Source organism: Rhipicephalus sanguineus, chromosome 10, assembly GCF_013339695.2.
Source record: "Rhipicephalus sanguineus isolate Rsan-2018 chromosome 10, BIME_Rsan_1.4, whole genome shotgun sequence".
In the NCBI taxonomy this organism is placed as follows: Eukaryota; Metazoa; Arthropoda; class Arachnida; order Ixodida; family Ixodidae; genus Rhipicephalus; species Rhipicephalus sanguineus.
Window position 1 is genome coordinate 46,554,613 of NC_051185.1, and position 13,053 is coordinate 46,567,665.

Genomic DNA, 13,053 nt, shown 5'->3' on the forward strand with positions numbered 1-13,053 from the left:
TGTACCGTTGCGGAGCAAGAAATTTTTGAAAAGCACTGTTTTTTTGCAATCTCCACGATAATTTTCGACACCTCAGCCCGCGCAACTAATTTTTTAAAGCACTTCTAGGTGGTTTTCAGTGAAGATATTTTGGAATCAGATAGAAAAAGGGCTACAGAAAACCGAAAATGTGATTTTCAAAAAATCGATTTTTTTTGCGATTTTGCGCGATACGAAAGCCGCGTCCCCCCTTAAAGGGGCAGTGACACCAATTTTGGAAGGTAAGTTTACTCTGCCTCACAAATGTCCTGTATACAGAGATGGCTCTGAGCAAGCGTGAAGCTCAGTAAATGCTGACGTTTTATTTTGACATTAAAGACAATTTTCGCATGGTGCACCTACTGACATCAACACCATCGTGACGTCAGGGTACAGTGTTTATTCTGGTGACTTCATGCTCCAGTATTGCTAGTTATGATGACGTCAGGTGTCGAAACATTCAATATGGCTGCTTGTGCGTCACCAACGGAGCCACTGAGCGGAGCGGTCATGGAAGCGTCACAATATCTTGTGCGAACATGTGACAAAACGGCTCATACCATGTCGTGACATCAGGGTACAGTAGGAACCAGAACCAGCATTTAAAAACATAAAGTAATTACTTTTTCAAGGTGCACTCATGCTCAGCAGGACATTTTCTAGGCTCTCAAGAGCTTGGCCTTTCATTTGATGAAAAAAAAAAAAAAACAACAGCTTAAAATTTTAGTGTCAGTACCCCTTTAACAAAGATTTGACAAGCGAAATTCTGCCCTTAGGTTTTCAAAGGTTAAATAATGCAACCACTGAATTTCTCTCTCAAGACATTGCAGTACAGAAACTGGCTTTCTATACGGAGTCATCACCCTTGACTCTTGTGCACATTTCGGCACTCACTTTGAGAAGAGAAGCGTTTGTTGCTGCGCGTCCGCTCAAAGTGGGGAGGCGGACGGTCGATGCGTGCGCTTGCCTGCCTCGTCTGGTACTGGGTCCGCCCAGAGTAGCGGAACTTGGAGCCGAACCGGGGAAGGAACAGCCGGGGCTTCACTGCGGGTTCTGGTGACATGAGCCTGGTGAAGAGACACCGAGAGGAAAGGAAGATTACGCAGAGATAAGAGAACATGCCCTAACTCATACAGGAAAGGCACTGCTGAGCTTTGGTTTGAGCTCGATGGTCATACATGTGCAAACATCTAGGTGCAAAGCAGATGAGGACAAGGAACAAATGTAGATAGGACGGGCGCACTGCTGTCGTTGTGAAAAGCCACACAAAAGCAAACACAAAAAACCTTCCATAAAATTAATTCAAAAAACAAAGAAGCTTCTATTATACCAACATTCAGCAAGCTGCCGTTTTGGCCAGCTCCATTTCTCCTGAAACTGATTATTACTACATTTCAGTTAGGCATGCAATTAAAGCTCCTAAAGCATACTTCCTTCCATCTTGCTTTGCTTTTTTGGTCAGTCACGTAAGGACGGTCGGTACCTACCAGCAAAAATACTGAACGGGGCAGTTCTAGCCGTTTCGTCTTGGAAGTCAACTCAGAAGAAAGTAATCGCTGGGTGTTGGGTTTCGCCGCAACCTCTGCCAATAACATGCAACGGCATAAACAGCAGCATCTCACCTGAAGAAGGTGTGGTGCTCCACGCAGACCTTCCAGAGCCGCTTGGCAGCTCGGTGGTTGGCCAGCTTGAACCCTATGGTGCTCTCAAATTGCTCGAACTGCCAAAAAGTAAAAAAAATTATAGTTTAGGGTTTAGCAAGAATATATGGCAGTGCATCTGTGATTGTCCCTGAACGATTTTTATTCCTCTGAGCGCATTCCCTACACTCCCAAACTATCAAACTATATCCGGCCTGCATCGTAGTCTCAAGACCTGGAAAAGGCCATGAAGCCACAAATCTGCATTCTTCGTAATGTGACCGTGCAAATGGGATGTAGCTATCGGGAGAACACAAGTGGAAATGCATAACATCGTTCCAAAGTAGGATTAACAATGGCAGAAAAGTATTCTTGCTAACTGAAATCACGCTGAAAGAATGAACACTGCGTCATGAGTGAAGCAGCAGACGGTTTTAATACAGTGCAAACTGCAAAATAGCATGTCCAGGATGACCAACTTCGGGCTGTCCAGAGAGCCCACGACCTGACCGTCGAGTTTCACCTCTCGGTCCCGTCGTGGACGCGGCCCGCGGACGAGCCCCCTTAGGGGGACTTGCTCTTCTCAGGACCAAATAAAGTTCAGTTCAGTTCAGTCCAGGCTGCTCATGAAGAGTGCTATGAAGAGCGTTGCGTGGTATGTACGGACGCTAAATTTAAAATTTACCGTTCTGGGCATTGCATGGTAAGCGGGCCTAGCAGTAGCAATGTGGTAGAGTACAGGCTGCCTGCTTTGATCCGATTTTGGACTTCTGGCTTGCTCTTTGTCGCGGCGGCGAAGCGTAAATGGTGACATCAACTTCCGCCGAGTCCTGTCTCTCTTCCAGGACCAAGTATGGGTGATGTTTGTTTTCATTGCTGAGACCAGGGTTTTGTTTCTGATGCTGCTGGGCCTAACCGAAGACGCTGCCATAGCTGCGAGAGTGCTTTGACTTCTATATACAGCAAAAGCTCGTTAATTTGAACTCAAAGGGGACTATAAAATTGTTCGAATTAAGTGGAGTTGGAATCAGTGGGGCAGGCGCTAGACTAAACGAACATCGCGCCTCACTGCGTGGGCAGAACCCAAAGAAGCCATCTCTGGACTCGTTATCGCGAATTAGGCGCTACTACATGTTTTTGGTGATTTTGTAAATTAAGTTCACGGAGCTCTAACAGCGAACAGAATTAACTGATCAGTCAGCCAGATATGACGCTATTTGTGCTTCAAAACACGTTTATTTACACAGCAGAGTTAATGCTATCAAAATTAAACGTAATGAGTAATTTGCATTTGCTTGCGTTTCTTCTGTTGCGACTCCATGAGCATCATTTGCAGCTTGCCCAAGAACTCCAGCGCAGCGTTTGAATTCTCAGCTGCTGAGAAATGCTGCTGTTTCGTTGTATTGCATCTCTAGTAAATTTGATTTGGTTTGGTTTTGCAACACATTGTGATCCCTCTGAGCCGACTTCTTCGAGGAGCGACGAAAACCAGGGGCTCCCAGTTCGAATTTACCGTTGCGGACACCAACGCATTCGAATTACCGGAAGTTTCCCCCCACAGAAATACAAATACACAGGGCTGTGCCGGGATCGAGCATCCGTTCGAATTACATGTAAATTCAAATTAACAGAGTTCAAATAAACAAGCTTTTACTGTACCAGGTCGTGCCACCGAAGGCAGCGCCCTCGAAGCCATGGCTGCCTGCTTCGAACCTATCGTGTCGTCCTGCTGCCTTGTACAATTTGCTCATCCACAGTAAATGATGGTGCTCCTGTCCCGTCGGGCCATGTTGCTTTCGTATTAAACTACGGATGATTACTCAGCGTTTTTTTTTTCAATGATGTTTCTCGGCTGGAAGAGTGAGGCTTTGTGCTTTATGGGGCACCCTTGTTTACAGTGTGCTGAAACTCCTTAGAATGGCGTTTGGCCAAGACTAAGTGTGAAGAACATTTTAACACTAACAAAAGCACTTCATATTTGCTGGGTTTTAAATCCTAAAACCACTATATGATTATGAGAGACGCCGTAGTGGAGGACTCTGGAAATTTCGATCACTTGGGGTTAAAATGCACCTAAATGGCCTCTAGCATTTTGCCTCCGTGAAAATGCGGCTGCCGCAGCCGGGATTCGATCCCGCAACCTTCCGGTAAGCAGTCAAGCACCATAACCACTACACCACCACGGGGCTTAACATAAGCACTTCATGCTATGCTAAAGCTGCATAATATGTACTTGACACTTGCATCACTCATTCCCAGGACATTTTGGCTGCAGTACATCAATGTGTTTTCACATGCAGCATAGCAAGAAAAAAGGCAGCAAGTACAAGACACACAACACAGACAAAGTGCAGAACAAAGGGAAGAGGAAACGAAGAAGACACCCACCTCCCCAGGCCGTATCTTGATGTAGAAGTTGTTTCGCTTGTAGGAGATCTTGAGGATCTTGGGCCAGGCGAAGCGGTTGATGCGCAGCCGGTCGCGGTAAACAAGAAGACCTGATGCACACACCCCGAGGGTGATGTCGACACCCTCGGAGTCCCGCGCCTGGTGCAGGTCCACCCCGTACATCGCCAGCTTCTTGGCGTTCTCCAGGTAGTGCAGCTCCGCCTCCGCGGGCGTCTGGCCTCTGCACAGACGCAATGCGCGCTTACCAACCGTGTTCCAATTACGACTTCAAACTCAAAGCTTTCCTTCAACTCTGTGACAACCGTATTCACGAACCGACCTTAACTTATCGCAGTAAGGCTACTTACGAAAGGAAGAGAAAAGCATAAGTGTAAGAAAAGGATAAGGTGAGTTTCGAAAACCTGCCTTATCTTGTCATAAGTGCGCCTTATGAAAGGCGTCCTTAACTCGTTAAGTATGTGCCCTGGGAGCCAGGGTAGGTAAATTTTTGCTACAAAATGATTACTTCGAGCAGCAATAAATTAGTTTAATTGCAAGAAACCAATAACAGTACATGCAAAAGCACCCATACGTAAAATACCTGAAATGTTTGCTAAGGCACTGGCCGCTTTCGGTGAAATCCGCATTTTTTGTTTGGACACATTTGTTGAATCCCCGTCGACGCATGGGGCTGTGAGATCACCACTGCTATTTCGACGCCCACTCTTGTACGTTTCGCTGATGGTATTTTTGTGCTCGCTTGAGTGTTTATCGTTATCTTTCACTTTTTTTTTTTACTTCACTTGATTTATGCAATTGTTTGAGCAGTTTTACAGTTTTTTTTTTTCAAAACTAAATTGCGTTCATTATGAAACAGCGCATCAAAGTGAACTTCACCGACGAAGAGTGCGGTGTCGCGGCGTCTTGACGGTTCTCGTCAACAAGCACTGTGAAGTACTGCGTCGCTGACTTTCTCGCGGGCCAGGAACGTGAACGAAACTTCGTAAACAGTGTGTGTGTGTGTGGGGGGGGGGGGGGGGGATTTGCCGCAGCAGTGTGTGTGTGATTATTAGTGTATATATCATAATCATCACCCAGATCCTGGTGTAGTACATAAGGCGAATAGCCAGGCTAACATCTCCAGCTTTTCATTAATACATCTCTCTCTCTCTTTGAAGACAAGAAGACAGTTGCCGTGTCCTGTCAGAGAAAAGAAACGTGGGAGCAGCTAGCGACAGAATTCAACAGCCGACACAATGTGCATCCGCGTACATAACTAAAGAAGTGTTTGCGACACTTCGATAAATTTTACCAGTACGAGCAACCAAGGCAGATATCCGCTGGACCATTCGTGACGCGGTCGGCTGTGAGACATTGACAAGTTCCTGCTCACAAGTTCAAACATGCCCACTCCCTAGAAGCGCAATGTGATGAGCAGCTGCATGAGAGGCGGCACAGGGAACCCACAACTGTCGGTATTTCCCTGCAGAGGCAGCACAGCGAGCAGCTTGTTCACGGCACTTTTTGTAAAGCGGAAGCGACACAAAAATTCGTGCCCGTTGTAGGTCTCCATCGATTTCATTTGATCCCTGAGGATTTGCCGCAGCGGGGACGCGTATGCACACGCTGTGCCGTTCAGTATTCCTTCATTGCGGTCCACATATAATCAACTAACTCCGCAAAGTTGTCGTCCCCCGCCATGTTGTCTGCCTACAAGGAAGCCTTAAGGTAGGTCATAGGCTACCTTAACCGAACCCTACTTATGACAGCGATAAGTACGAGGAAAATTCCGCGATAAGTATAAGGTTCGTTCTTGAAACGCGTTAAGGGCGGACTTATGGTTAAGAGTGACTGAAGTCACAAGCATAAGTTTGAGTTAGGTTTGTGAATACGGGGGTGAGCGTCACCACCATACACATGCGGCGGCAGAAACAACTTCCGAGTGACCACAGTCGCACGTTCACATGGCAGACAAGGTAAGTAGATGAAAGACATGCGACGCCTGTTGACATTGCTGCGGGCATCTCTTTCAGAATGTCTTCCCCAACAAACCGCCCCATTTTTCTATTCTAGAGCTTCCTTTGTAAGTGCTTTGGATGTAGCACAGAAGGCCACCATGCTGAAGTTTTTGCAGGGATAACACACACTTGATGACAGAGAAGCGAAAGAAAAATGAAATGTTTCAAAATACAGACTATAGTCGTATCAGACCTATTAAAAAAAAATGCAACACATGAATTATGTGAAAGTTACCGCATAAATTTTGTGCACTTAATCCTTTAGAGTGTTTTTGCCGTACATGTACGACGGCAGTTTTCTGTCCAGCAGTGTCTTTGCCGCACAGGTATGTTTTCGACCCTCCGCTTGAAGTTTTGCGCCATAATGACGATGCATGATGACGATTATGTCCTTGGAGGTGCTGCCACCTCCTAGGAGTTACAAGAAGTGTTGGAAATGATTGTGCTACCTTCTTGCGGAGATAAACAGAACTGATTTCTAGCATCGCGCGGTCTACTGCAACGCCGATGGGTAACACCCTGTTGTGGTTTCGGTATCGCCGCGTGATCGCAACGGAGGTGCGCAAAACTTGATTTTCATCATTGACACTCCCTTGCAGGGACGGTGGAAGTTGATTTCAATCTTTATTGGCACTACTCTTAGCCTGTTTATCTCTGACACCTGCAAGGTATTCTCGTTCTCCTTGATTACCGAGGTTACTCTGCCCAAGGCAGCCACACGCAGAGAAGATGCTGTGTGTTTGCCAGCACAACTCGTCGCTCCAAGAAGAGAACGGAGATGCCTGTTGCATACCTGCCAACCTGGCACCATAAAAATTAGTAAAACCCTCAAACGGGGGGAGGTAGCCAACCCACTTTTTTGTTACAGGCTCCGAGGGTTTTGCCTTAAGCAACAAGCTTAATCATGTTTTGCAACCACAAGTAAAATCGGTCAGAGAGTAATCGGCAACAATTTATTTTTGCAATGACTTTGCTGTTGCGGACTTTGCCCTCTTGTGAAAGTTCACCGTGTAACTTTGCTCAAAGCAAGTTCCACTCTGGTGCCCTTTCACCATCAGCAGGCTCTCGAGAGTTTTTTCACAGACAGATGAGCGAAACTCCGTTCTAGTTTTGTTGACAGTGCTGAATATTCTCTCACATTCCGCATTACTGTGGGGAATGGAGAGAATGCCCAGCATAACCACTGAAATTCTGTGGAACCTGAGCGATCCATCAACACTTCGAACAGCTCCCAAACGTGCCCATTGTACGTCGCACCTGGGCTCCTTCAAAATGTCTGCTGGAACATTGTATGCTTGTAAACTAGTAAACTCCACTTCGAGCTCATCTAATGCCTTCTCTTTTGATTCGCCACTTTGCTGTGGCAAAAGAGCAGGGAATGCAGTAATGAAATGTCGTACACTGCTGAATGAAGCAGTCTCCAATGACTGCACTTGGGCAACCTCGGCCATCTTGAGGTTGATGTCTCCCAGTGGAAACTTATGTCTAATATAATCACATGATCTTGTAAAGTACAGACGTACAGCTGAAAAGAACTGCTCTTTCTCACTTGAGCTCAGTGTTTCAACAGCAGAGCGGGTTATGCTGCCAATGACAAGGTCTTCATCACCTTTCTGGTTCTCCGCAGCTCCATAGGAAACTTCCAGCAATGAATTGCATTCTTTGAGAACAGAAGGCCGCACAAATCTAATGAGGAGATCCTCAAGAAGGCGGTTTGTCCTCTCAAAAACCGGCACTACATTTTGCAAGAAGAGACAGCACGCCCTACTTAAGGGGGGACGCGGCTTTGGCATCGCAAAATTTGGCCAAAAAATCGATTTTTTGAAAATCTCATTTTCACATTCTGTGACCCCTTTTCTATCTAATTTCGAAGTTTCGTCCCTGAAAACGGCGTATAAATGACGTAAAAAATGTTTATCGAAGCTAGGGTGGCGATGAATTTCACGGAAATTGCGAAAAAACGGCGTTTTTCGAGCCGCGATATCTCCGCATCCACGTAACCTAGCGCCGCCATCTTTGTCTCTACGGATAGCGCGATTCTTCCGTTTCAAATTTGCCGCCTCGGCCGGCTGAACCAGACAAGAGCAAGCGCACAGCAAGCCAAAGTTTAAAGGTATCACGACAGTTTCCGATTGGCGACGCGCGTCACGTGACTGTACGGCGGCTCCGCATTGGTTGCCCGTGCGGTTCGCTTGTAGCAATCGGCGCAAAGGTCGTCTGCTCTATGCGCCGACAGCGCTGACGGGCCGCTTACTGCGTGTGTTTTCAACTCGCCGCGGCGTGTTTCGAGATCGCATCGCGCTGTGATAAGACCGGCGCTCGTGAAAGGAGAAAAAAGTTGTCCAGTTTGGCGCAACGCGGTTCCTGCATGCGATCATGGACCGGCGATCGTTCAAGAAGAAACGCAAGACTGCGCAGCGATTTGGTAAGCCGAAGCCGCCGATCGTGAAAAAGAAATTCAGTCCGGCGACTTCTGCGAGCAGCGACGACGGCGTGCGGCACGACGAGGACTCGCAGCTGAGCACAAGCACGCACGGAGCATCGTCCGCGAGTATCGACGAAACAGTGCTTTGTGCCGTCGGAGGAAACATCCGTTCGTCGTTCCGCGCAGGCTGCAGACATCGCGGATGCTAAGCCTAGCACTTCGCGCGAGGATGTAGACATCGCGGATGCTCAGCCAAGCACTTCGCGCGAAGATGTAGACATCGCGGATGCTCAGCCAAGCATTTCGCGCGAGGATGTAGACATCGCGGATGCTCAGCCAAGCATTTCGCGCGAGGATGTAGACATCGCGGATGCTCAGCCAAGCACTTCGCCAAGGATGTAGACATCGCGGATGCTCAGCCAAGTACTTCGCGCGAGGTTGCGAGGCTGTCTACCAGCACCACCAGTAGCACGATTCGGGCCCGATTACAGCCTCGTTTCGTGTCAGCGGAGACATCTCGCGAACGCGCCGCGGCTGTTCAGGAGTCCCTAAGAGCAGTGTCTGCGACGGAGCGCGAGATGTCACTCGGAAGACGAAGATAAGTTTTTGCTCGTACAACGCGCGGACCTGAATGGTCAGTTTAAGTGCCCTGTGCCCGCAGTGCAAAGAGCCGGGACTAAGCACGGAACTAAGCACAGGTTGGCGGTAAAGATGATGCTCACCTGCACTACTTGCGGCGCGGACGCGAAAAATGCGTGGTCGTCGCCGCGAATGGAAAACAGCAAGTTATTTGAAGTCAATATTCGGGCCATGCAAGCTATAAAAACGATTGGAAAGGGATCAGCTGCGCTCAGCGATTTTTGGTCTGTGATGAATGTATCACATAGGGGAATTCACCACAAGACCTCCATGCCTACACCCAATTTTGCATCTCTTGGTCTCCAACCTGGACGCCATGCACTTCGTAGAGCAGCCGAAAAAGATGCCATGCGGAAAAAAAAAGGCTGCGAAAGCTCATCAGGCTAAAGGTCAGATGTCCAAGTGACACCGCACTGCAAAGGACACTAAGGACTACAACCCTGGTGCCTATAGGCATGTAAACGTGACGCAAAACTTTGAACCTCGTTTTCTCAATACTGTTTTTTTGGCATGTTGCTCAGCTCGTGGAGCAGGTACCTTCGCAACTACTTGACAGATTTTGATTCTGTGTTTTTTTGTAATGCTCCTTGGACTCTGCTTCAGGGGGCTGCGTTCTTATTATTTTTAATTTAGTCTTTTAAAAATTTTTGGTAGGGTTTCTTGTTTTGTAGTGCAAATGTGCTCATTGAAGTATCAGTGGAGAAAAACATGAAACTACAATTTTAGTGTTGCAAAAAAATTATTTTGAAAACGCAGCCCCCTTCAGCATACATTTGCCTCTGCACACAGTGTTTATCAACTTTTTATGTCATTTGTTTAAACTCTCCAGCCGCTCCACGAGGTCCAGTAATGAAATTATTTGTTTCTCAGAAAGTTTTCGTGATATCCATCTTGAAATTTTTATGTAAGCATTATGAGGTCATTTTTAGTCTTTGTGCCAATTTCATCAAGATCTAACCAGAAACAAGAAAGTTCGTTCCGAAAGGCACGTCCCCCCTTAAGGGGGGCATGGTGTGTGGAGATATTTTCTGTATCTTATGTCCAAACCTGATGAAATTAAATAGACTTGTTTGGTTTTCATGCTGATTTCAAATATACAATAATTTTTCTTGTAAGCAAACTGGTTTACGAGATACACAAAGCTGCCTCTCTATTGGTTTCCGGAGACAATAGGCGAAAAGCCATTCAGCAGAAAGTGAATATTATTAGATAGCTAGATACTACTATATGCAATAAGTGCAACGCTGCAAACAGTTTCAGATCGGATCATAACTAGTTATTCTGCAGATGATCGAAATTCAATGTTTTTACCATGACTACCGTAAAGAAAAACAAATCAATTTTAAAAAAATATATGAGCAGAAAATTAGAATTCTGCTCTCAGCACTTTGTGATACAACAGCTTGGGCTTTTATGTTAAAAAGTAATTACAGCTCTAGCTGTTCTAGATCATGAGATATCACTCCGACAAGCTAAATAATGACCTAAAAAACATTTAACGTTCAGCTCGTACTCGTTGCACAGATCTAAACTGCAGATGAAATACTGATCTTATAAGACTTCTCTTAGCTTTACATGCGAAATAATAGCTGTAGATGTCAATAATATAATTAAAAAACACTTTTTTCTTTGATGATTTTTTGGTCTCCACAACCCATGTCCCCCTTAACTCCGATGACAAGAAAAAAAACAGGCGCTCTTCACGAGTGACGAGGCTGGTTCGGATTCTGTGGTCTGAAGCTTCATATTTTTGGCTTGAGGTGCAAGATGAACACTTTTCTCTTAAGTGGGACTTCGTCGGCGTCGGTGCTTTTTCAAGGCCTACAGCAGACTTTTGGGTAGGTGCAGAGTTCTTGGAGGTTTGTTGAGAAGTCCTTGGAATTCGGTAGGACTCCAAAAACAAGCTCTGCTTATTACACTTCTTCGCTTCACACAAAAAAAAACTTAGAAGTGGCTTCCACTGATCTAGAAGTCTTTTAAACACTTTCCAACGAAAGCCAACGTGTTGGCGAATGCTTCAACATCTTCCTCACCTCGACGTCGTGCATTTCCTGAAACTCTTTGAATCGGTCTTTCCGCTTCGAACTTTTTTCAAGGGAAAAAAAAATGTCAATCAAAGCTTCATCAACCTTTACGGGAAGACATGACGCTCCTTTTTGCGCGGCCAAGTTTATCAGATGGCACGGGCAACCAACCCCAATCAAAGCTGGTTGAGCCTCTTTCAACACCGTTGACACGCTGTTTTTCTTCCCGACCATGACATTGGCGTTGTCCGAGGACATGGCCAACAAGTTCTGAGCAGGTAAATTCCGGGACCTCAATGCGTCCAAAATTAGGTGCCCGATCTTCTGCCCAGTCGCTTCGCCTTTAATTGTCCCGAGGCAAAGGAAGGCGCTTTCCACTCGACTAGTCTCTTTCACAAAATACGTCCCCACAATCGGGTAAAGCTGCGTGTCCCTGTTGTTGCTACCATCCCACAGCGATTGAAAATACCTGCTGTTTGAGGGCATCCATCAAAGGCGTCTCGGCGTGGCAGCCATTTCTCCAACAATTGCAGTTGTCTTTGTTTGGCCACAGGCGTAGCGTTTCGCTTCTTCACACTTGGGAAACATTTTTCTGAGAAAGTGGCCCAGCGTGATCGCTGACACTCAGCGGAATGTTATGTTCCACTAAGAACGCCGTGAACAGACACTCTGCCCGAATAACACTGAAGTCACTGTCAGCAGGCACAAAACTTGCCAGGCTTGGCTGCTTGTCGGCCATCTCGCACGTACCCCTGGTGCTTTTTCGATGCGATGTGCACCTTGATGTCGGACTTTCCACCATGGGAAATGTTCACGTCACAGGCACACGTGGTGCAAAAACCAAACTCTCCCCTTTCTTCGACGGCACGAAGCATGGAATTCCGTCGTGTACGATTTCAAGAAACACTGGAAGTACTGTCGCGGCTTAGAACCTGACATTGCACTGCGAAGCTGCTACGGCTTGAACACAGCAGTCCTACTGCGTCGGACCGCGGCTGCCGGTCATACGAGAAGCGACACAACGTGTAGTCCTCACCGCGACCCGCCAACAAAGCTAACCGCCACATGCCTTGCGCCTTGTGCTTTCCGTATGCGCCAAGGAGGTATGGATTGATAGCCACCCCGCGAGGAAGACGACATAAGTCGCTAAATGTTGAAGCTGCTGCCTGATGATGATAACACGAGTACGTATTGTCCTCCCCTAGCGGCGGAAAGTGCCACAACGCCGTTTCCGCGGCCTCCGCGACTAGCTACGGCAATTGCGCCAGTAGCCAATTGCGAAGGCCCACGCTGTTTTTTAAAAGCTTTTTAATTTTTTTTTATCGGAAGGATATATTTTTCGTAAAATTTCAGGTAACATTCGTAAAATCGTAAGGGAGGTCGAAATTTGTACATTTACGGAAAATTCGGAAGAGTTTGGCAGGTATGCTGTTGTGAGTGCAGACGGCGATAAGGCGCTGTGCGTAGACCCATGTTTCAAGGAATAGCCCGCTCCGATATACTATTGAATGTTTTGCAGTTCTGAGTAATGCAGACACTTAAAAACTGTTGCTGATTTTTTTCACAATTTTTTCCCAACTTTACACATTTCGTACATCCAAAAAAAAACCGCAATAAAGTAATTCGACCATCTGGGAAAGCTTTTCTCAGAAACATTCGACACTCAAAGGGTTAATGCCACATCTCCACAACCATCACCATCAGACCGCTGACTTCTAGCCGCAGCCATCGGCCCTACATAATGCCATATTGGGCAGTAAGTGACTTATGAAGGTCAACTACCTTAAAATCCCCAGCAAGCGCACCCTCTGTGGTGAACGATAATCCGACAAGATTTGGAGGAGGGGCTCGTGCTCGGTCACGGAATAAAATTCAAGATGCCGGCAGAAGAGGCGCATGCT

At 46.6% G+C, this 13,053-nt stretch overlaps 1 protein-coding gene across 2 annotated transcripts in view; it reads right to left on the minus strand.

Moving 5' to 3' along the window:
- Positions 1-13,053, minus strand: part of LOC119371800 (protein 4.1 homolog) — a 72,179-nt gene that overhangs the window by 48,197 nt on the left and 10,929 nt on the right. For both annotated transcript variants that reach the window (XM_037642253.2, XM_037642252.2), the window contains exons 8-10: positions 4,047-4,287; positions 1,641-1,738; positions 913-1,085 (exon numbers count right to left, since the gene is read on the minus strand). In XM_037642253.2, coding sequence (XP_037498181.1) covers positions 913-1,085; positions 1,641-1,738; positions 4,047-4,287 — 512 coding nt within the window. The remainder of the gene's footprint in view (positions 1-912; positions 1,086-1,640; positions 1,739-4,046; positions 4,288-13,053) is intronic.